Here is a 25,921-nt window from a genome sequence, read left to right on the forward strand (position 1 = left end):
AAAAAATTTACTTTTTCAGGCTCACAAAGATAAGATCACAAAAGGGAACAAAAGGGAGGGGTGTTGACTGCTCACAGCATAGCAGGAAACATGGCTGATGGATTATCACTGTGTAGCCCTGAGTTCATGAGTGTTTGTGCTTTACTGCTGTTTGATTCAGCCAGTGAGAGCATGATGCAGCTTCTAACAGCATAGTGTACAGTTCACTTCTTCATCACTCCAATTAGCCTTCACTGTTATGACAGTTGTGGTATTAAGTACCCCTCCAGACTGCAAGAATACTGCCTCTGGTGTTGTCTGCAGTGTGCTGCCTGTGTTTTGGGCTGCTGACATCATCAAGTGAGACCCAGGAACATCCAATAATACCCCTTTTACACCAGAGCAAAAGCCTGGGTCTACCCGGGTCGCAGCTCAGTGTAAAAGGGTCTCTGAAAAATAACCTGGGTCAAGTGACCCTGCAATCCAACCCAGGTAGCTACCAGGGTTGGACCCAGGATGGACCCAGGTAATGGTGCAGAGTAAACGGTGCAACCCAGGTTATCTGACCTTGATCATGCCTAAAATGAGAGGATTGGTGGTTGTGGAGCATTCACCTCCCACTTTTTATGACCTCACAGGTTTAGCAGGGCAGACCTGAGTTCAGTGTGAACAGGGCTGACCTGGGAGTAACCCAGATCAAAGGTGCAGTGTAAATGGGTCTGACCTGGGTCTGACCAGGGTTGGAACCATGTCCAAAAACCCAGGTCGGACCTGGGTTTTTGGTGGAAAAGAGGTATTAGTAGTGTTTGCTGATTCCAGGGTTGGATAACCCAGGTAGGACCTGTTCACACTGAACTTCAACTCGGCTTGTTCCCGTGTTCAATCCTGCTCGATTGCATGGTTGAAATGCCAGGTTGGTTGACCCGGCAATATCCCGGGTTATCTTTGCGATGTGAAAGGGGTATTACTAATACAGAACAGATGTGCTGTGATTGGTATGAGCTTGAGAAAGTTGCTATGATTGGTTACTAGCCGTTACACCCCACGTGGGGTAAAAGTACAATGAATTACATTGATATAATATAGGTCATAAATACATCCACTGAGTGGAGAAAGTACTCTAAATGGCTGAACTAATATTCATGACAAAACAATCTATCAATTAGTTCATCTTGAGAATTCACAGTTTAATAAGAATAATTCCTATCAATTACCAAGAACATAATAACATCACTGAGCCATGAAAGAAATGTTGGGTCATTTTACAAAATGATTCTCATCACCCAATAAATGCAACAGATGCGCTGATATGAAAATAAAGCCTCTCATATTTGCCCTATGTATTATTTATCAAGTTTTTTTACTCAATAACAATACAATTCACAGTTGTTAGCTCGAACTTCTTAGAGCTATTTATCAAATTCTGCTTGTTGCTGTGAAGCCTTTTGCCATTAGCCTAATACAGCAGCAAAAGACTCCACTTCCTATTTGCCCTGCATATAACTACTACACATGCATACCCATCGGTCCACACATGCCCTCAGTACAACTGCTACAGAGGGATACGTATATCCTTATCCAGTTAAACTGTAGCCTACACAGGGCCGTCTCCATCTGAACAGCAGTGTAGGCCCTGGGCAAAGCAATACCCACCCATTCACAGGAATAAAAATGTAAACAGTCAATAAAAATAAACCGTTACATTTATTGGTGTTTTTTAACAAAATCAATATATATACATAATATATATATATATATATATATATATACATATTATATATATATATATATATATATGGATGAAGCGGCACTCAGCAGTCTTGTCACAAAGAATTAAACAGCAGCACTGATGTGAATCAACGTTTCGGAATTGAATCCGTCATCAGGATATACGCTTCATCCACATATATATATTCCTTCTAGAGCTTGAGCACCGCAGCTGCTGTGTGTTATGCAAATTAGGAGTACCTGTAAAACACGAAAAGTGGCCGGTGCACACCCCTAATATATATATATATATATATATATATATATATATATATATATATATATATATTAATACAGTGCTAAAGAAATTTATGGTGCTGGGATACTTTACATACAGTTTTTTCCATTGTGGCTATCTGATCCTCTAAGCACTTTCTGTTTCCTGGCCTGCTTAGATCTTCACATTTTACAAAACCTTTTCAAGCGTCTAATGCTATATGCAAATCAAGCAATCCAGACTGGAAATTCCTATACTGTCAGCAAAGGATTTCCTTCATAGAGGGGAATTCAATTGTTTGTGCTGGTGACTGTCAGTGGTGGGCGCTCGACATACTTAATATCCCTCCCGATTTGGACGGGAGCCTCCTGAAAATCAAGTGCAGCTCCCGGCCCCCCAGAAAGGCAGGCAAGTCTCCCGGCCCAAGCGACCCACCCACATAAACCCCAGCAGTGGGGGGGCGGTGACACGATTCACGCTGAATCGTGTCATCATAGCCCCGCCCCCTGCATCACAATGCCATTAATATCGGCATTGTGAAGAGGGGGCGGGACCATGATGACGCGATCGCGCTGTCATGCCCCCAATGGTGTGTCATCCCCTGAGCCATGTCCACTTTTCTCCTGTGACACGCCCCCTTTTTGCCGTGAGACTCCACTTGGTGGTTGCCCGACAGCTCCCTCCCGTAAGAAGGGAGCTAAATGTCGGCAACCCTGGCGCTCGATGGAGCAATTCAGTTGTTGCTCCGTTCAGGCGCGATAGCTGATGGTGCCAGTATTTCTGCTCACCACCTCAGGAAGGTGTGCAATAAGTCTGTGGATTTGGTGCTCTAACTGCTGATTTGGTGCCCTAACCAGGACTCTAGATGGGTTTAGTCTTTTTAAGTGGCTAAACCCAGTCTAATCGGAGCGCCACAAGCACAGTAATTAATGGGTGCCCAAAAACAAATTGCATGCTACATTGGACAGGGCTAAAAAAATTTAATTAATTACCCCCCATACAATAGATTATGAATTGAAAAATACATTTGACAAAAGTAGAAAGACAAAATTGTATTTACATGCTATTATCTTCTAAAGGTAGAATATATCAGTATATCTAAACATTATATATATATATATATATATATATATATATATATATATATATATATATATATTATATATATATATATATAATATATATATATAAAAAAACAAGATATTCATAATAGCCAAATAGTAAGTTTGCAAAATAGTATCCTGTCATACTTCCCAAAATGTACACATGTCAAAACTGACCTCACCAAAACTACACCCCTGATCTGGCCAAATACCACCTAGTACATCCTACAGAAACACCCACTTTTGCTTTTCACGGGCCAAGGAATTGGGATTTACCCATTAAAATTGGGATAATTAAATTCAGTAACTTCAGCCTCCCCCCGTGAAATCCACCACCTGCAGGGACTGTTCAACAGCAGTGGCTTCCCATTGGAATCACTCCCTGCTAATCACAGCCGGACAGGCAGTCCCAGGGGGAAGGTTTTCTCTTCCTCGGACTGCCAGTCTGAACTGCAATTAGCAGGGAGAGCTAATGGAAATGGAAAGCCACTCCCCTGCTATAACGACAGCCCTATCTGGCTTCTAGGAGCTGCAGCCAATGTCTGAGCTAATTGTCAATTTGTGCGCATGTGCGGGATTGCAATCCAGAGTTCATTGTGTATGACTGTTAGTAAATTTAGACTATAAACTCCTGTGACTGATGTGAATAATCTGAGTGCCCCTGGCTCAATGAGGGAGGGACGCATCCCCCACTGATCGCATGAATAGCAATGTTTAGTAATGCTGTATGCATATACATCTAAGCAAAGGACAGCTCTCCCTATAAGAGCTGTCCTTTGCATTGTGGGGACTGCTGGGTTGACCCGGGACACCTTCTGCATTCGGCATCCTTGGAGCGTTGACTGCATTTTTCAGTGTAGTGCATATCACCCTGACTCTCCCCTCTGTGTCACTGCTGCCTGTCTGTCCCTCCCCTTTAGACTATAAGATCTTACGAGCAGGGCCCTCTTCCCTGATGTGCTTTTCCTTCCCTCACTAATACCATCGTCTCCACCCCACTCATAGGCAAACGCAGGGGGGGGGGGTTCCGTCTGCCTGGCAACCCCCCTCCCCAGCCCCACACCATGACCACAATAGAAATAGTAATGTAATAGAATCTTACTAGCGCTGCATGTTCTTCTCAGTATCACAAATGAAATAATTAGCACCACCTGTAGATCTTTTAACATGTTATAGTCAGTAATATTATAGAGCCCGATATGTACATATATGTCCAGGGCAGTGCTAGGTTCTCCTGCTGCTCCCAGACTCCCGGACTTGCTCCCATGCTCTGGAATGGTGCTCACATCTAAAATAAAAAATTCAGCTCAGGCAGGATGACCCTACTGCCGCATCTAATGGCTTACTGTGATCACTGGTCCTGTATATGTTAGAATTATGACACACAATACACTTTGTATAACGCATACTAAAGCTGGTTAAGAGCTAATTCTACCCTCTTCATGGACAGGCCACACTCGCTCTAAAATCAAGCATTTGGAAACCCCCCTCTGGAAATCCTGCGTTTGCCACTGCCACTGCGTACAACGGCACCAAACCCTTGGGTTTTGCCTCCTTGTTGCTTATTTGGCTATGATGGGGGAAATGTATAAAGCATTGGAAAGAGATAAAGTGAAGAGAGATAAAGTACCAACCAACCAGATTCTGTCATTTTACAGGGTGTGCTAGAAAAATGACAGTTAAAAGCTGACTGGTTGGTATGTTCTGTACTGTAAACTAGAGATGAGCGGGTTCGGATCTCAGAGATCTGAACCCACCCGAATTTAGAAATCCGGGACGAGAACCGAACATGCGTTCAGTTCCCCCGCCGGCCCCAGATCTCAATCCGAAGCAAAACTTCAAGGATGAAATCTCGCGGGTCGCAACTTTCATCTCTGCTATATAAGGAGTCCCCGCGGCGCCGCCATTTCACTCCGGCTGTGGAGAGTGAACAGGGAGGGTGGGTAGTGTAGGGCTGGTGCTGTCTGCTGTGTCCGTCTGGGCTGGTGCTGTCTGCTGTGTCCATCTGGGCTGGTAGCGTGTGCTGTGTCCATCTGGGCTGGTGGTGTGTGCTGTGTCCATCTGGGCTGGTGGTGTGTGCTGTGTCCATCTGGGCTGGTAGCGTGCTGCCTGTGTCGTCAATCGCTGCTGCCTTGGTCATATATATATATAAAGTGTTTTTTTTTCTGTGTGTGTTAACCGCACTTATTACCATCAGACAGCAACCTAGTGTTGCCTGTGTCGTCAATCGCTGCTGCCTCGGTCAGGGGTGCTCCGGGCCCCGAGTTTTCTCTGCATTATGTGCTGTTTGGGGCATTGCTGCCTGACATTTTGAATTTGATTGTTTATGAATGTCCAGAAATTGTAATGGTGACACTCAGCATCTCCTGTATGCCCCTTTCATTTTTTAAAAATGGCCACATGTTAGTGCCGCCCACTGCTGTCGCTTAGTTTAGTCAGCCAGCTAGCTGGATGCAACATTTTGGCCTTAGGCCTAACCTAGATGAAAAAATCTATATTGTGAGCTGTGAGGGGGTCAGAATTGACTGCAAATGACTGGGAATAAATGTTATTAAGGTTAATAATACTGTAGGAACAAAAACAGGCCCAAATTATGTGGTTTTACCTGTTTTTATCATTTAAAAAAGATTCAGATCCAAAACCAAAACCAAAACACGCAAGGGTGGTTTTGGAAAACCAGATTCAGATCCAAACCTCGAAGGAGATACAGATCCAAAACTGAAAACAAAAACAAAACACGGGGGTCGGCGCACATCCCTACTGTAAACCACTTTTTTCTTGTTTTGTTAATACTGTTTCTGTTTATGTACTTTGTAAGGCGCTGTGGACTCCTTGTGGCACCATATAAATATTCTCTGTGAAGTGTTGTATGGTGCTGCTACAGAAACAAATGATAATAAATACTGAAGTTTACATTGTTCTACCTCCTTATTTCATTCTAACACATTTGTCTTTGGATTTAAAATTCTCCTCCTCAATAAAAGTCAATTCATAAATCTCAGAGCATAAAAATAGATGATCAGAATTGCAGGAAAAGGCAGAAAAAGAGGAATTTTAGTTAACTTTGAGTATTGAAAATAGTAACAAAATAATAGTATTGTGTTATTTATATGTTATTTATATGTTTTGTTCCTGCAGTTGTTTTTGTAGACAAAATATGCTTTCCCATACTTGCCTACCCTCCCAAAATGGCTGGGAGGCTTCCGAAAATCAGGTGATGCTCATGGCCGCCCAGAAGAGTGGGCAAGTCTCCTGGAGCCGTCCACCACCCCGAAGTAGACGTCCACTTACCAAGTAAAAGTGGGAAGTCCAGGCGTCCGATGATGCGATTCACGCAGAATCACGTCATTGTGGCCCCGCCCCCCCCCGATTCACAATACCGCTAATTGTGGCAGTGTGTAACGGGTGAGGCCACGATGACGCAATTCCGTCATCACGCCTACCTGCCCGCCCACTTTCCCGTGACATGTTTCTGTTGAGCCGACCTGACTTCCCTCTCCCGGAGTGGGCAGCCTGGAAGTCAAAAATGATGTGCTTGCCAACTCTCCCATAATATCTGGGAGACTCACAAATATTTGGGGAGTCCCTCAGACCCCAAAGAAAGCAGATTGCCCACTCAAAACCAGCCAACTTGCTAGTGGAATGGGTGGAACAGGGGTTATAATGATGTGTTTCTCAGAGAATAGGCCATAATGATGCACTCACCCCTCCCCTCACTGAATACCTGCATCTACTCTCTGGGAACTGTCCTGGAGGGGGAGGAAAAAAAATAATCACGTATGAATATAGGGCCTGATTCAGCTGTGGACGCAGCAGCTATCGCAGCTGCTTACATGGTAGCAGCTGCGATAGCACTAATTTGGTAATGCAGCAGGAGGTGTCATGCCTCATGCATGCATTACTTATCCAATTTACGTTCTAGAACGCAACATGATCATCTGCGATGCCATCAGCCGGCTAAATGACCCATGGGATCATGCAAGTTGGCTGCTGCAGATGCCGAAAATAGGCCAGGAAATCTCCATCAGCCGCCAGAGATCCTGGCCTCGTCACTCCCTCACAACCCCAACGACACACCTCCATTTTAGGAAATGGAGGCCGTTGCCGCCTCCGCTCAGACTGTCAGTGATTGACAGTTTGCTGCTGAACTGCGAGCGATATCGCAGACCTGTGTCTGTGACATGTGCAGTACGGGATCGGCGCATGTGCAGATTCCCGACCATTGAGAGTCTGCGTGAAATAATCAACTGCATCCACAGCTGAATCAGGCCTAGAATCAGGGCCATAACGAGGGTTGTGCAACCAATGCCACCAGCGCTTTAACAGGGTGACAGTGCGCCAGTTGTTGGCCCTGCCCCCTAAGCATGTGGCGTCATGATGCATGGTGCCTGCAGATCTCCCTGCTCCCCTGTCACCGTTCGGTGATATCATGATGTCACATGCACCATAGGCGGGTGGTGCCAGTCCTAGGCATCTTTGCATCCTGCTACAGCCATGAATATTTTGTTGACAAATGGCACCTCATCGCTTCAGATCATATACAAAGGCAAGTGACACAATTATATGAAAATCATATTTATATCCCATCAAATCAGTGGCAGAACTTGTGAGTGGTGAGCCCAGGTGCAGAAATTTACTTTGGGCCCACTCCTCCGCCCTACTCCAAGTTTAAAGTGCAGTGGGTGACATGGAGAGGCAAGAGGTAGACAAAGAGAGGCAAAAAGGTGCAAAGAGAGGGTGACAAGGAGAAGCAGTGGGTGACAGGGAGAGGGAAGAGGCAGTGGGTGACCGGGAGAGGGAAGAGTCACTGGGTGACCGGGAGAGGGAAGAGTCAGTGGGTGACCGGGAGAGGGAAGAGGCAGTGGGTGACCGGGAGAAGGAAGAGGCAGTGGGTGAACGGGAGAGGGAAGAGGCAGTGGGTGAACGGGAGAGGGAAGAGGCAGTGGGTGACAGGGAGAGGGTGATAGGTAGAGATGACAGGCAGTGGGTGACAGGGAGAAGCAGTGGGTGACCGGGTGAGGTGACAGGGAGAGGGAACAGGCAGTGGGTGACAGGGGAGAGGGTGAGAGCATACTTGCCGACTATCTGGCTGCTCCTTCCGGGAGGGAGCAGCCAGATCGGCAGAACAGGGGGCATGGCCAAAATGACGCGAATCGCGTCAGCGGCCCAACGCTGAAGGGGGTTGATCAGGTACTGACGGGGGGGGGGGAGACAGGATCGGCGGCATGCGGGAGGCTTGCCTGCCTTTCCGGGGGGGCGGGAGCTGCACCCGTTTATCGGGAGGCTCCCGCCCGAATCGGGAGGGTAGGCAACCCTGGGTGAGAGGTGACAGGGAGAAGCCGTGGCTGACAGACAGGGGCAGAGAGTGACAGTGATAGTTGACAGGCAATGGGTGAAAGCATAGGCAAACACGGGGGGGGGGTCCATCTGCCTGGAAACCCCCCTCCCCAGCCAACACCATGACCACAATAGAAATAGTAATATAATAGAATGTTACTAGTGCTGCATGTTGTTCTCAGTAGCAACTGAAATAATTAGCACCACCTGTGGATATTTTAAGATGTGTCAGCCACTAATAAATACCTGTGCACCAACTAGAAGATGTGGAAAACATGCACTGTTAGGGGTGCACTGCTATAGACCATCTATAGGGCTAATTATTAATACTGTATAATAATACACTATCCAATACATAAGGAGACCGATATGTACATATATGTCCAGGGCAGTGCTAAGTTCTTCTGCCGCTCCCCAGACTCCCAAACTTGCTCCAATGCTCTGGAATTGTGCCCACATCAGCTCAGGCAGGATGGCCCTACTGCCGCATTTAATGGCTTACTGTGATTGCTGGTCCTGTATATGCTGGGATTATGACACACAATACACTTTGTATGTAACAAAGCTGGATAAGTGCTTATTATGCCGTCTTCGTGGACATGACACACTCACTCTAAAATTAAGCATTTGGAAAACCCCCTCTAGAAATCCTGCGTCTGCCACTGGAAAGGGAGAGGGCATAGGCAGTGGGTGACAGGGAGAGAGTGATAGAGATAGGTGACAGGGAAAAGCAGTGGGTGAGAGGGAGAGGGTGACAGGGAGAGGGATGGGCAGTGGGTGACATGAAGAGGTGACAGGCAGTGGGTAACAGGGAGATGCAGTGAGTGCCCGACACATTATACCACACTGTAGTGCCCCCCTTTTTATGTCACTCTGTAGTGCCCACACATTATGCCATCTGTAATTCCCACACATTATGTTACACTGTAGTCCCCACACATTATGCCACCTGTAGTGCCCACACATTATGCTACACTGTAGTGCCCACACATTATGCCACCTGTAGTGCCCACACAGTGTACTCACCAGCAGCATCCTCAGGCATCTGGCAGAGCAGCAGTCACAGCCTCACAATGTGTCACACACATGTGGCAGTAATGCTGCTAAACTTCGGGTCAGAGGAGCATGTGATGGGCTCCTAATAACAGAGCTCAGCACATGCTCCTCTGACCCCACTGCAGAGGCTTCTGGGGTATATTACCCAGTAGTGCACTGCAGTGCTGAGCCTGAATGCACTGTGCCCTGGCTCTCTCTGCGTGTAGCTGCTGGCCGGCTCAGTCACAGCCTTGATGACTGTCCAGCAAGCAGCTGCACTGCCGCTACCATACAACTACCAACGGCACCCGGCAGTGTGGACCCCTATATTGCGGTGGGCCCCGGTTCAGTGCACCGGCTGTACCCATGGTAGTTCCACCCCTGCATCAAATATTTCATGTTACTTCATAGTTACTTCATAGTTGTTCATTATTTATTATTGCAATGACACCGATTATCCAGTATAGCACACAAGCATACACGCTAGGTATTGCTCAACAAAGTTATGCAATTGCATATTTTCCTAAGTGATAAGTTCAGTTACATTCTTACACTGGATGAGGGTGATGAGGGCATTGAAAGGGGAGTCTGCCAGATGTTGAAGTAGAGATTAAACGCTTGAAGTCATGAGATGAAAAGTGAACATTATTTTAAATAATTTGAAAATATTTTAAATTCTTCTTTTGTGTATCTGCAAGAATAAATACATGTGTTGGTGTGAAGTATGTAGCGATATGCCTGGGGAGCACGGTATTGGAATATTCCAACTTCTACTAATGAAGTACAAGATAAAAAAAAAGTTAAAACTGAATAAAATGCTGTACTATGGAAATTGAAAAACTAATATTATCCTACAATGCAATAATAATAATAATATAATACTTTTTTTCAGTAAAATTAAATTTTTTAGATTTGATCCTTTTTTAAAGAGGACCTGTCTGTCAACTGTGTGACAGTTCCAATTTTGTTAAGTTCGTTTGAGTACAGCTTGGAATCAGTAAAGCTTGGATAATATAGGAGTGTGCAGACCAACCATTACAATTGTGCATAGTTATGCAAATCAGACCTCCTAATGTATATGCATTGGACAAACCTAAATGTCCTCCGATGACATAAAAAATACTACGTAGTAGCAAATGGATACCAAGCGCTTGCATCAGGCCTGATTCAGAGGTGGACGCAGTGTCAATGTTTGCGCAGTTGAGCGATTATTTGCTACTACATATGCGCAATAACCCCTATGGGTAACCCCTGAGTGTGTGGAAAGACTGCTGCTGTGTACAGAATTGCTCCCATTTCAGTTGGCAGCATGAAGCCATGAGCTTTCCTGGGAGGTGACTTGGAGGTGGCCTAAAGTGAACTAAAAAAAAGCTGTCTCATGGGCATGTTAGGCAGTGTCACGAGCCTGTCAGTGTACACAGTTCTCATATGCAGATCCACAACAACAGAGGCCATGTTTAGAGATTTTTCAGAAGGAGACACTGCTAGCCATAGGCTGTTATAAGGTTATCCCTTTGACTGGTCGAAGGTAAAAAGGTCAACATTGGTCATTAGGTCGACCACCAATATGTAGACATGTATTTAGGTCATACTTTCCGACAATCAGCTCCCTCCATCCGGGAGGGAGCTGATTGTCGGCTAACAGCGGGGGGAGTGTCCTGACAGTTATCACACATGGGGGCGGGGCCGGGGCGGGACCGCGTTATCGCGTCCCTGCCCCCTCTTCACAATGCCGTTATTTTTGGCATAGTGAAGCAGGGGGCAGGGCCACGATGACGCAATTCAGCGAGAAACGCGTCACCGCCCCCCGCTGCGACATTTCTAGTTTATTCTGGGGTGAGGTCGGAAGGGTTGGTGGATGCCGGGAGGCTTACCTGCCTTTCTGGGGGTGCTGGGAGAGGCACCCGATATTCGGGAGGCTCCCGGCCAAATCGGGAGGGTAAGCAAGCCTGATTTAGGTTGACATGGTTAAATGGTCGACCCATTCAAAAGGTCGACATTTTACATGTTGACACCAGAATGCCAACATATATATTTTTTGATGATTGTTAGAGTTAGGTTTAGGGTTGGAATTAGGGTTAGGTTTAGGCTTGGGGTTAGGCTAAAATAAAGAAAATTAAAAAACCATGTCGACAGTTTTTTGTCGATGTGATAAATGCCGACCTTTTGAATGTGTTGGCCATTTAACCATGGCGACATAAATGTCACTTCAATGTCAACAAATTAGTGGTCGACCTAATTGCCATGTTGACCTTTTCACTGTCGACAATCGGAAGCGGTTGACCAGTTATACCACAACCATCATAAATGTCGATGGTGAAAGCTATAGTTTGCCGATGGTAGAGTGTTTACAAAAGCCGACGGAGCTGCCCTGTCCATGAGCATTAAAAGTGGGCACCTTGGAGCTAGTACGCAAGGGTAAGACTGAAACACTCATGTGCATATTATCGCAGCTGTGTATCTAGGAGGGGAGCGGGTGGAATGTGGATGCAGGTGCACATATATTAGCATCCATTTCTAAATCAGGCCCATAGCCACAATGCCAGCAGTGGGTACTTGGCCTAAAGTTGTAAAATGCTCTCATAAATTACATCTTTGGTCACTCAGCTCCTCCCATGGCATGTTTTATATATTTTATTATTGTAGGTGACCTATTTATTATCTTTTGCATCGTGGCTCTGATAATTAGCTCAGATAAGAGCCTGTGCCAGCAAAGACTAAAAAGTGAACTGATAGCTTACGCTATCACCTTACTTCCGTGTTTGTGCCCTGGTGAGCTTTAGGGCATCAGGCTGTACTTGTACAAGTGCTAGTTGTAATTATTATTGTCAATGTAGCCTGTACGTTAGAATAGTAACACATCTAAAGATGGTGTCAGCTATCGGGCTAAGCGTTTAGAAGCAGTGTAAATTTGTCAATTTAAAAACCTATTGTATGAGGATTGCTTTTACAATCGAAAATAGAGGGACCAACATTTTCTGCAAAAACTATTTAATATATAAAATAAAATGGTCAGAATTAGCCTGGATGTAGTTATGTTAGTGTGACACTCTAGTGTGGTGGGTGCTGTCTTGGACGTACCTGTGGTCTTCTGGGCTTTCTACACTCAGCAGAGACGGATGGCCCCCAATCCCAACATAATGAATGACACAAAGACGAAAACAATGTTTAACTTTATTTAGCTGGATCTCTTCAGTGACAGATTCCGAACCTCTTAAGCAAAGGGTTAAACAATGTTATATTTCACATAGTAACACAAGTTTAACGTCTGATGGAAACACTAAAGCTGGCCACACACTAGACCAACTTACAACCAACCATCCAACTAGTTGATTGGTTGGAATGAAAATCTGGTAAGGAATGGGAGTAACTGATGATCAGCAATTTGCTCCTAAATTCCGGAAAATGGACAAAAACTTGTTTGAACAACTTGTTTAGATCAAACATTGAACAAACTTGTCTGACGTCCATTTTCATCTGTTTTCTGGCATTTAGGAGCAAATTGCTGATCATCAGTTACTCCCATTCCTTACCAGATTTTCATTCCAACCAATCAACTAGTTGGATGGTTGGATGAAAGTTGGTCTAGTGTGCGGCCAGCTTTATGGTGATGCATTAAGACATTAACTGGAGACTAGCTGTCATAACGCCCACATAGACTATTTACCTGGGCACTTATCACAGTACTGTTTAAGCTTACCTTAAAGATTACCTGATTTAGTTACGAGACGTTAAAGGACAATAATATTAAGGATATTAGTGTAAGAAAGTTAAGCTGGCCACACACTAGACCAACTTTCATCCAACCATCCAACTAGTTGATTGGTTGGAATGAACATCTGGTAAGAAATGGGAGTAAATGATGATCAGCAATTTGCTCCTAATTGCTAGAAAACAGATGAAAATGGTTGTTCAGACAAATTTGTTAAATGTTTGATCTAAACAATTTGTTCAAACAAAAGTTTTTGTCCATTTTCCCGCTTTTGGGAGCAAATTGCTGATTGTCATTTGCTTTCATCCATTACCAGATTTTCATTCCAACCAATCAACTAGTTGGATGGTTGGATGTAAGTTGGTCTAGTGTGTGGCCAGCTTAAGTCTCCGGAGTTCGGATTCAGTTGGATAGACCTAACTGTGGACTGTCTGTGTCCTTTCTCCTCTGGTGATAACACTCCATAGAAGGTTGTTTGTCGGTGACTGGAGTGTAGTCATTATGCTACTGGCTAATACCTGTAAATCTTGGTATTAAGGGGACATAGGGAAGGGAACAATTGCACAGGAGTATCAATAATCTGTATCAATATCAGAATATAGGGATCAGAGTATTAGAGTATTCTGGGGGTGCTCCCTGAGAAGGAAGCTTCCTTGAGAAAGCCCGCTCCCGGCGAAATGTGCGTCGGCACACCAGCTGGGGGATCTCAGTGCTCACTGGGTACCCCTCCACCCCACACCCCTTTGGAGAGTTATCTTTTCAGGTACTGCCTTTATCTTCTTTCCTGCTCTCTCATTAGTTGCCCGTTGTGTGGGTCCCTGCGCTGCCTTGAGCAACAGGGATACTACATTTATTGTGGCACTAACAGCAGAAGCAGACTGCACTGTTTCTATGAGTGCCATGCGACAGTGATACTCATTCCTCGTAAGCTGATTCTCATGACATGGAACAGCAGAATCTGACCAGTAAGAGCACCTACACTGCTTTTCATATCTATCTAGATATTATTGTTACATACTCTCCTTTATTTGAACAGAGGGATGCCTCTTTATCTTATTCCAGATATATCTGGTTAATATTGGGGTGTGGTGTGCAGCTTTTTAACAATGTTATGTATGTCATATTGTCTAGTTATATATGTTATGTTCTGTCTTATTTTCGCCTATTGATGAGGATTTATCCTCTCTTTGAATTATATTATATATAATATACCAACATGTGTATCCTGAAGAAGGGATTTTAAAGTCCCGAAACGTAGATTAAAAGCACAAAGTTTTTCACTATTTCTATAAAAGTCTCCTGAGTGCCGCCAGTTCTTTATTTTTATATATATATATATATATATATATATATATATATATATTAGGGGTGTGCACCGGCCACTTTTCATGTTTTGTGTTTTGGTTTTGGATCTGGTTCTTTCTTCGTGTTTTGGATCTGGATTGGTTTTGCCAAAACCACCCTTCCGTGTTTTGGGTTCTGGGTTTTGTGTTTTGGATCTGTATTTTTTTGAAAAAAAGCATAAAAACAGCTAAAATCACAGAATTTGTGGGTTTTTCTGCTCCTATGCTATTATTAACCTCAATAACCTTAATTTCCACTCATTTCCAGTCTATTCTGAACACCTCACAATAGTGTTTTTATGTCCAAAAGGTTGCACCGAGGTAGCTGGAAGACTATGCTAAGCGACACGAGTGGGCGGCACAAACACGTGGCCCATCTAGGAGTGGCACTGCAGTGGCAGACAGGATGGCAGTTTGACAAACTAGGCCCCAAACAGTACATAATGCAAAGAAAAAAAAGAGGTGCAAGATGGAATTGTCCTTGAGCCCTCCCACCCACCCTTATGTTGTATAAACAGGACATGCACACTTTAACAAACCAATCATTTCAGCGCCAGGGTCTGCCACACGACTGTGGCTGAAATGATTGGTTCGTTTGGGCCCCCACAAAACAAGCTGGCAATTAATCTGTCCCTGCACAAACTGGCTCTACGGAGGCAAGATGTCGTCCTCATCCTCCTCATCCACCGATTCCTCACCATTTTCAGTGTTGTGTACATCCTCATCCTCACAGACTATTAACTCGTCCCCGCAGGAATCCACCACCACAGGTCCCTCTGTACGTTCTGGAGGCTGGTCTCCCTGGAAGAGTTGATAATTCATTTTTATGAACATCATCTTCTCCACATTTTGTGGAAGCAACCTCCTACGCCTTTTGCTGACAAGGTTCCCGGCTGCACTAAACACTCTTTCAGAGTACACACTGGAGGGGGGGCAACTCAGGTAAAATAGAGCCAGTTTGTACAGGGGCCTCCAAATTGCTTCTTTTTCCTGCCAGTACATGTACGGACTGTCTGACATGCCTACTTGGATACTGTCACCGATGTAATCCTTTAACAGACAGATGCACACTTGTCGCTGCTGTTTTGAGGATGCAGGTGCGGCTACAGCCCACACAATTCACAAAGACAGAAAAAAATGAATTTTTTATTTTTTGTGGAGGGCACTTTGAGGGTTACACCACCCTTTAACAGACAGACGCACGCTTGTCGCTGCTGCTTTGAGGATGCAGGTGCAGCTACTTCGCATACATTTCACACACACACAGAAAAAAATAAGATTATTTTATTTTGGTTGGAGCGCACTTTGGGGGTTACACCACCCTTTAACAGACAGACGCACGCTTGTCGCTGCTGCTTTGAGGATGCAGGTGCGGCTACAGCCCACACATTTCACAAAGATAGAAAAAAAAGAAGAATGTTTTATTTTTTGTGGAGCGCACTTTGGGGTTACACCACCCTTTGACAGACAGACGCATGCTTGTCGCTGCTGCTTTGAGGATGCAGGTGCGGCTACAGCGCACACAATTCACAAAAACAGAAAAAAAAGAAGAAGTTTTTTATTGTTTGTGGAGCGCACTTTGAGGGTTACACCACCCTTTAACAGACAGACGCACGCTTGTCGCTGCTGCTTTGAGGATGCAGGTGCGGCTACAACCCACACAATTCACAAAGACAGCAAAAAAAAAAAGAATTTTTTCATTGTTTGTGGAGCGCACTTTGAGGGTTACACCACCCTTTAACAGACAGACCCACGCTTGTCGCTGCTGCTTTGAGGATGCAGGTGCAGCAACAGCCCACACAATTCACAAAGACAGAAAAAAAAGAACAATTTTTGTATTGATTGTGGAGCGCACTTTGAGGGTTACACCACCCTTTAACAGACAGACGAACACTTGGCGCTGCTGCTTTGAGGATGCAGGTGCGGCTACTGCGCATACATTTCACACACAAACACAGAAAAAAAGAAGATTATTTTAGTTTGTTGGAGCGCACTTTGGGGGTAACACCACCCTTTAACAGACAGACGCATGCTTGTCGCTGTTGCTTTGAGGACAGTATCATATGCAGTGACAGTAGACTTGTCAGAAATTGTTGGCACGTCCTTCAGTCCGGACCAGATGTCCAAACAGGCCCTTGACTTATGACACAGGCGCACGCTTGGCGCTGCTACTGTGTTGATGCACGTGCGGCTACATCGCACACAAGTCACAAACACATTAAAAAAATTGTTTTTTATTTTTTGGATCACTTTGAGGGTTACACCACCCTTTAACAGACAGACGCACGCTTGTCGCTGCTGCTTTGAGGATGCAGGTGCAGCTACAGCCCACACAATTCACAAAGACAGAAAAAAAGAAGAATTTTTTTATTGTTTGTGGAGCGCACTTTGAGGGTTACACCACCCTTTAACAGACAGACGAACGCTTGGCGCTGCTGCTTTGAGGATGCAGGTGCGGCTACTGCGCATACATTTCACACACAAACACAGAAAAAAAGATTATTTTAGTTTGTTGGAGCGCACTTTGGGGGTAACACCACCCTTTAACAGACAGACGCACGCTTGTCGCTGTTGCTTTGAGGACAGTATCATATGCAGTGACAGTAGACTTGTCAGAAACTGTTGGCACGTCCTTCAGTCCGGACCAGATGTCCAATCCGGCCCTTGACTTATGACACAGACGCATGCTTGGCCCTGCTATTGTGTTGATGCACGTGCGGCTACATCGCATACAAGTCACAAACACATTAAAAAAATTGTTTTTTATTTTTTGGAGCACTTTGAGGGTTACACCACCCTTTAACAGACAGACGCACGCTTGTCGCTGCTGCTTTGAGGATGCAGGTGCAGCTACAGCCCACACAATTCACAAAGACAGAAAAAAAGAAGAATTTTTTTATTGTTTGTGGAGCGCACTTTGAGGGTTACACCACCCTTTAACAGACAGACGCACGCTTGGCGCTGCTGCTTTGAGGATGCAGGTGGAATCTAGACGGGATTTGGAACCGGGGACACACTACCTCTATCAATTGTCTAAATCCCACTGCACTAATGGCGGATACCGGACGCACGTCTAACACCGACATAGCAGTCAAGGCCTCAGTTATACGTTTTGCTTCAGTATGACTGCTGTCGTACTTCATCCTCCTCGCTAGGGACTGTTGGAGGGTCAATTGTTTAGTAAAAGTAGTGGTGTTCCTACTTCCTCTCTGGGATGATGAACAACTCCCAGCAGCAGCAACAGCACTAGGAGGAAGTGGTTCTTGATCTTTCCCTATTTTATTTTTATCGGAGAAAGTTTGGTCCTCCATTTATGTTATATTGATATATACGTGCGGCTAAAGCGCACACAAACACAGAAAATATTTTTAAATTTTTGCTGGAGAGTAGTGCACTTTATGGGTTACACCACCCTTTAAGAAATTAGCCAGCCGGCCCTTTACTTATGGGACACAGGCGCACGCTTGGCGCTGCTCCTTTGTTGATGCACGTGCAGTCACAGTGCACACAATTCACAAACACAGAAAATATTTTTTTATTTTGTTTGGAGTGCCCTTTGGGGGTTACAGCACCCTTTAACGGACAAGCCAGCCGGCCCTTTACTTATGACACAGGCGCACGCTTGCCACTACTTTGTTGATGCACGTGCTGCTACTGCGCACACAATTCACAAACACAAAAAAATATATTTTTTTATTTTGTTTGGAGTGCCCTTTGGGGGTTACAGCACCCTTTAACGGACAAGCCAGCCGGCCCTTTACTTATGGGACACAGGCGCACGCTTGGCGCTGCTCCTTTGTTGATGCACGTGCAGCCACAGTGCACACAATTCACAAACACAGAAAATATTTTTTTATTTTGTTTGGAGTGCACTTTGGGGGTTACAGCACCCTTTAACGGTCAAGCCAGCCGGCCCTTTACTTATGACACAGGCGCACGCTTGGCACTACTTTGTTGATGCACGTGCGGCTACTGTGCACACAATTCACAAACACAGAAAAAATATTTCTTTGTTTGCACTTGGGGGGAGCACCTCTGATGGACAGAGCACCCCCTGGACAACACTACAGCACCTTTTTAGGACTGGGACACTGCACAAGACTTTGGAGTGGATACAGCCCCTATGGACAACTGACTGCACAACACAATCCAGTCAGCCCCTATGGACTTTGGAGGAGTGGACACAGCCCCTATGGACAACAGCAGCACAGTACAACACAGCCAGCCCCTATGGACTTTGGAGGAGTGGACACAGCCCCTATGGACAACAGCAGCACAGCACAACACAGCCAGCCCCTATGGACTTTGGAGGAGAGGACACAGCCCCTATGGACAACAACAGCACAGCACAACACTACACTACACTACACAGCCCAGCCAGCCCTAACTCCCACCCTCCCTCTTCACTATCCACAGCCGAGTGAGAAAATGGCGCCGACGCGGGTACCTTATATAGAATCCAAAACCCGCGAGACCCGGAAGGCGGGATGATGACGTTTTGCCTCGATTTCAGATCCGAGTCAGGCAGAAAAAGTCGAGCCTGACTCGGATCGGCCTCGGATTGGGGGGGCTCGGGGGGGGGTCGGATTTCAGAAATCCGAACCCGCTCACCCCTAATATATATATAGTCTGCATTCTTATTTTCTTGGCATTCTAGTTAATAGTTGAAGGGGATTTTTTAAAATGCAAAAAGCATGCCTTAATCACAGTTAGTAAACTTCTCTTGTTTGGGATTGTGGTGCTCCAAGGTCAACGGAGACACTATTGTGTGTGATGTATTTAGGAGCACTGGCTCAGCAGATCAAAGTGTCCCTGGAAACTATTTCAAAGTGTTGCCAACTACAGTATATAATCTGTTGGATGAAAGGACTGAATAGAATGCTGGGACTTCCTGTAAGCTAGTTTGATTTTTGTCAGGTTACTACAGTATGTAGAGGCTGGTAAGGTAAATACTTTTTTTATATTTTTTTCTGCTTAGTTGTCCCTCCCTATTTATAAGTGGCAATGTCCTTTATAGAGCATGTTAAGCAAGTATTTTACATGAACACACTGTATATTAAGGGCTGTTTATTACTAAAATGAGCAATAGCTGTTTAAATATAATACAATATGTCCACCATGCTCTTTTTCCTAAGTGCTTCTCTCATGGAACCAACAAACCGGATTGCAAGATTGATGTGCTAAAAATCACTACACAAAGTTGTAGATTTATACACAGACGCAGGTCCTGTGATAGCATGGCAGCTGATATGACTGACGTTCATTGGCTTAACCCACATGGGCAACAAAAGCATTCACCTCAAGGTGTTTGGTGTGTGATTGCGCAAAGATGGGTATGTGTGTGTGTGTGTGTGTGTGTGTGTGTGTGTGTGTGTGTGTGTGTGTGTGATGGGGGTGGGGAGTAATTCTGGCATCTTTAGTCCTGCGCTGCCCACGGGTTGTAGAATGATAAAGGCAGTGTAAAGCTATTATCACACTGCTACCCGTTGAGATAATGTCTCATTAATGATAGGAATGTAATAATTAACTTTTTTGCTGAGCTGCACCTGAATGGGAGGTTTAATACATTGAATGAATTTTACTTTTATGTTCATCTTAACATTTACATTTTTGAAATAAGAATTAAATGTGTACATTTGACATATTAATCTGGAATTGACAATGGCACACCGGCAAAAGGACTTAATGGGACTGATGAAGAGATGATCGCAAGTTTGCCATAATTGTTTGTTCACAGAACTAAATGTAAATATTGGCCCTTATGCAGAGTTATACCTATCTTTGCATCTGGGCCACTCCTATACATATATTTGGTTTTATAGTCGTCATAGTTATCAGTGCATGCGTGCAGCATCCCTACCTCTGGTGCAAACGATTCGTCTTAAAGCAGGTTTAATTATGAGTAGGCACAACTGTGTGTAGACTGCAATTCCATCAACTCTCTTTATGTCTGAACTTACCCTAAGTCAGAATGCCCTGCTACAGCCAGTAATGCCCCTTGATTCGCAAATGGAGAGGAGCTTGTTTGGTTTGCATGTGACTCTGCATATCTCGCAGTTGTATCTGCCTGGTTCTGGGGCATGTGCAGAACAAAAACATGCAAAATATGCTTCCTCAGCAGACTCTGCATCAGCATGAAAATATGTCATTTCTGGATGCTAAATTAATGACAGATACTATGAAACTGAAAACATACATATTTATAGAATGCAAACATTTATTCTTAAACTATAAATAATAATAATAATAATAATAATAATAATAATAAATGTATTATTATTATTATTATTATTATTATTATTATTATTATTAGATGCATGGTCTCTCTTGAGCACGGCCCTCCCTGCCATTTGTTTCCATATTGTTATTTATTTTTGTCTGTCTCGAACATCCCTGTTTTATGTTTGGCCTGTTTTCTTCATTGTCCAGGCCTGTGGAGCATTATGAAACCTTATATCTGAACAATAATAATCATAGTCATAATAATATTAATTACTATTTTGAGAATTATTTGGTTATAATTTTCGCTATTCTAAACGGAGAAACTACTCATCAATTTAACAGTATGTTATACCAATCATGCATACACATACTGCTTATTGGAGACTCCCGTATTTCAGGGAGATCTCCTAGACAGCAGGCAGAATAGGTCAGCCTCCGAGATTCTTCCACTCTTATTCTTGTGAAGTTGCAGATGGCTGGGTCAGGACAATGCAATGCAAATTGTGTCATCATGGCTCGGCCACTCTGTATGATGACGCGTTTCGCTGTCATCTTGCTTTGATAATATGAATCGTGTCATGATGTCCTCCACACTTGACTGGTGGGAATGTCCAAAGGGTAGCCAAGCATGATATACTGTTTGTCAGAACTAGTTAACTGAGATGCAGCATGTTCTTTTTTTTCAGATGTACTTCCGTGTCCTGTTATTTTGTGGGACTCCTCTTTACTTCCAACAGATAACAACACAAAATCTTCCCTTAAGCTGAAGTGGGGAAGTTACCAAAAGATTCTTACACACAAGTGTTGGTTGAATGGAAAAGTTCCCAAAACAGATCTTGGCTGTCCAGACATCCATCACCACGAGTGGTCCAAGCTGGCACTATTTGATTTTCTTCTACAAGTAAGATCACCGATTCTCAGTATTAAGTATATGGAGTCTGTTTTTTAATGCAGTTGTAAGGGGGAAGAAAGCAAAATGGAATTACTGGTAAAAAGGATGTTTCACAATAATTAACCTTGTATAATGCAGTAAAGTCTTATAGATAAAACACCCAACCTCCAGTGTGGTTAGCTGCATTTATCGTATCCTGGATACAGCTATAACATTTTAGAGATCATGGCTCTCTTTGGTGAACACACTTAGGGGTATATTTACTAAAGTATGGGTTTTTAGAAGTGGAGATGTTGCCCATAGCAACCAATCAGATTCTAGCTATTATCTTCTAGAAGGTGCTAGATAAATGTTAAGTAGAATCTGATTGGGCAACATCTCCACTTCTAAAAACCCGCAATTTAATAAGTATACCCCTTATTGTACTCACTGAAGAGCAGAATGCAATAGACCACCTGGATCCATGCAGGCCTGATTGTGAGTTGCATGCAAGTCCATCTACAGATGGATCTCATTATTTGCAGCACACTGTATCTCCACTTGTAGCTCAATGTGTGGAACGGGGTGTCAACTGTGTATTAGGATAAGTGTTCTGTGGCTGTGTTGTGCGTGTCTATGTGCAATAGTGGTCTATGGGCCTGATTCAGATTTGGGAATAGAGTAATAAAGAGCAAGTAACTGCATCTTGGTCAAAACCATGCTGCTCTGCAGGTGAGGCAGATGTAAAATGTGCAGGGAGAATTAGATTTGGGACTTGGGCATACTTGCCGACAATCAGCTCCAGCCTTCAGGGAGGGAGCTGATTGTCGGCTAATAGCAGGGGGCGGGGCCGGCCATTGGGTGGCACACTGGGAGCGGGGTCGGGGGCGGGGCCGCACGATCGCGTCATCGTGACTCCGCCCCCTCTTCACAATGCTGTTATTTTCAGCATTGTGAAGCAGGGGGCGGGGCCACGATGACGCGATTCTGCGCGAATCGCATCACCGGGCCCCCCGCTGCGGGGGTTTCCGTTTTTTTCAGGGGGGAGGCCGGGAGGGTCGCAAGCTTCCGGAAGGTTTGCCTGCCTTTCCGGGGGGCCGGGAGCGGCACCCGAAAATCGGGAGGCTCCCTGCCAAATCGGGAGGGTAGGCAAGCCTGTACTTGGGTTGTGTCCAAATTGAAATCTTGTATGGGCTACATGCTAAATTATGTATTTGCACCCCTTACATTGCAACATGGTTTGTCCCAGTACACAGTTACTTGCTATTTCTTATGCTGGGCATACACTATACAATTATCTGTCAGATAGCTGTCCAATCTGGCTGGTTGGATTTAAAATCTGGTAATGTATGGGAGCAAATGACAGTCGACCATTTGCTCACAAACACTTAAATCAGACAACAATTGTCATCCAGACAAATTGGTTAAATCAAATGAATTTGACCAATCATTTTTGCCCGTTTTGCAGTGTTTAAAACCATATGGTCGATTGTCATTGGCTCCCATACATTACCAGATTTTCATTCCAACCAGCCAGGGTGGACAGATATCTGACAGATAATTGTATAGTGTATGCCCAGCATAAGAAATAGCAAGTTACTGTGTACTGGATAATTGTAGTGTATGCCCAGCATTAGGATAATCAGTGGGATCCAATGCTGTCCTTGCGGACAAATGCTGTCCTTGCGGATCCAATGCTGTCCTTGCGGACAAAATTCTCAGTAGATTTACTGTATCTTTTAATATGAACTTACAGTCTCACATCACTCAGCTTAGAGGAGCCATAGATAATTAACCCATCATTATACCATAACTGATTCCGGAATTGGAAGTTACTGGAAATGTAAAAAGGCCTCATACTGTTATAATAACTGTGACACTGTTTTATTACTTATACAGTAAATAGCCAATGCAGAACAGAATCGTTGGATCTGTATCATCTGAGAAGGAATCTAATTGTTTGCACTTTACAATGTCATTTGTATAATAACAAAGAATCTTAGCACTTAGCACATACACGGTCGTATTCAATTAGGGGCAAAAAGTCGTTTTGGCGCTAAAGTATCGTGAATGATGTCATTTCGCCATATTCAATTCCTGAGACTTTTCGCCGATGCGGAAACTCAATGCAATGGAACCAGCAAAAAAGTTTTGCCTATGAACAGGTGTCGAAAAAAAGTGCAGAATTGGGGTTATGGGGTGCAAACTTCGGAAAACCTTGGGACAGTCGCCCAAAGGTAAACTGCGTCAAAAAAAGTTTAAAAAATACTTTAGATCACCAAAAAAAAGTATTTTCATTTTGGGGGTGAAAAAGTCCAAAGTTGGGGGACAAATTTAACAACTAGCTAAGTAGACTCCAGGGGGGTCCCCAAGTATGCCCAGGTGTTTTTAAGTTTGCAGGTGGTCACGGCAGGTGGATTTTTTATGTTTTTTTTAAACTTCACTTTAACAACTTTAAAATATGCTAGCACCCATTTTCATGTACCCGAATTTGCTGGGACTACTTATTTTCTGCAAAAAACCTGCTAAATGCTATTCTTCACCACTTCTGCTAAGACTCTAATTAGCAGCTATTGAGATCATTTAAGGAGCCCAAATACCTTCAGCAGGCCTATTCAGGGGTATCTATAGTGCTCCCCAATGTCGGTGCATCTTTTGGGGGGTGTCAGGCTGATTTCCCCAAGTCTGACAGCACTTTTCGCCTGTTTGCGTTTCCCCAGGTCCTATTTCCTCACCGATTTCTAACTGAATATGGGGATAAGCGCGGACGAGCGCGATACTTTTTCCCATGGAAAACCAGCGATGTCGGCAAAAAGTCCGGCATGCGAAAAGTACGGGACTTTTCGCACCTAATTGAATATGCCCCTAAAACTACAAATTATTTATATCCTATTAACATCAATAGTGTCATCATTATGGCTAAATCAGGAGTTAGCAAAATAAAATATTAATGTGAGCCTTACCTAACACAGTTATATGTTCTTTTAGCGTTTGAAAATACTATATACTGATATCTGCTTTAGAGATCTAGTTATTGGCGCTTAGCTGGAATGTTTCTACAGAGAATCTGGAGGGTCTCAGAATACCAGCCAGATATTGCACAGACCCACAGATGCAATTATATTTAGGATCCCTTTGAAGTCACAAAAGGATACTAGCTGGGATCCCTGAAAGTGTATTATGTTATATCCTGTAAAGAACAGACAAAGACATTTATTTTCATGATCCGTGTTGGAGAATATCTGTGTACACATCTATAATCGGTAAACTTAGACCCATGGCATGTCTCATGCTTGGATACCTGCCTCACCTGGCAGAGGGAGAGAGATTAACCCTGTCACACTCACATGTCATGAATGCCCAGGTGAGAATGGTAGTAACAGTAAGAATGAAAATGAGGAATTATGTTGTTTCATTGGTAGCATATGACGTTATGTTCTTGTGAAATGTGATGCATTTTCAGATAAAGAATTTAGGAGATAAATATAGTATGGCTGGTTACTGTAATGGCCCCTTTTGTGTCCATAGCATACATAACTCTCCTTTTGTGACTATACTATGCCTACAATGTAATATAACGTCCTGTGAGGATTATATTGACCCCAAACATAGTACAAGTCCTTTAGAAATAGTTTGGTGTATGCCATACTTCAGAGTACATGTCAGCATATTAATAGGCGTCTGCTTTTCATGTTATAGATCCTATCAACAACTAAGTTAAGTGAGTGGGAAATATTGTGAGAGAGTTATCCTGCTAATGCCAGATCAAAGCATCACAGAAAAACAACATATCTTTACGATTATCTTATAAACTAACTCGGCCATATGTGTATACACCAGGGCTTAAAGTGGTCCTGGAGAGGTGGTTGAACTCATCTCCCCTGCCGTCTACTCCCCCAGGCCAAAACAAGTATGAAAACTATTCTTTACACACAGTATTGTGTATAGGAAATGGTAAAGTGAATGGTGGGGGGACTGGGGGCCGCCTAGGCCCAGAAGCTATTGGGGCTATGACAATGTGAAATACATTTTAGATGCTTTTTTTTTAGCACTCCTGCTATCAGCTGAGGCTATAATGTTAGATCACTTAAAAAGAAAAAAAAAAGTTCTATATCATCAGTGTTATTTTCTGCCGTGCCTCCGAGTTTTTTTTATGGGGTCCCCACAAACTAGTCTTTGTCACTTGGAGGCCAAATGTTATTTTGCAACCCCTATGTATTGCCTTTGCTTGATTCTTTCTTTACCTATATGCTGGTTACTCTGAAATGAGGGACCTCTGAAGAAATTGAGACTACATAAGCAGACAGTGAGTGGCTCTCTGTCTGTGGGACTTCT

The 25,921-nt window shown here is 44.0% G+C and overlaps 1 protein-coding gene across 1 annotated transcript in view; it reads left to right on the forward strand.

Annotated features, from left to right (window-relative positions):
* The window catches only part of GASK1B (golgi associated kinase 1B), an 80,193-nt gene that overhangs the window by 30,835 nt on the left and 23,437 nt on the right, over window positions 1–25,921 (forward strand). The window contains exon 2 of the mRNA XM_088475352.1: window positions 21,402–21,616. Coding sequence (XP_088331478.1) covers window positions 21,402–21,616 — 215 coding nt within the window. The remainder of the gene's footprint in view (window positions 1–21,401; window positions 21,617–25,921) is intronic.

This window comes from Taudactylus pleione, unplaced genomic scaffold (genome assembly GCF_031769625.1).
Source record: "Taudactylus pleione unplaced genomic scaffold, aTauple2 ptg000170l, whole genome shotgun sequence".
NCBI lineage: Eukaryota > Metazoa > Chordata > Amphibia > Anura > Myobatrachidae > Taudactylus > Taudactylus pleione.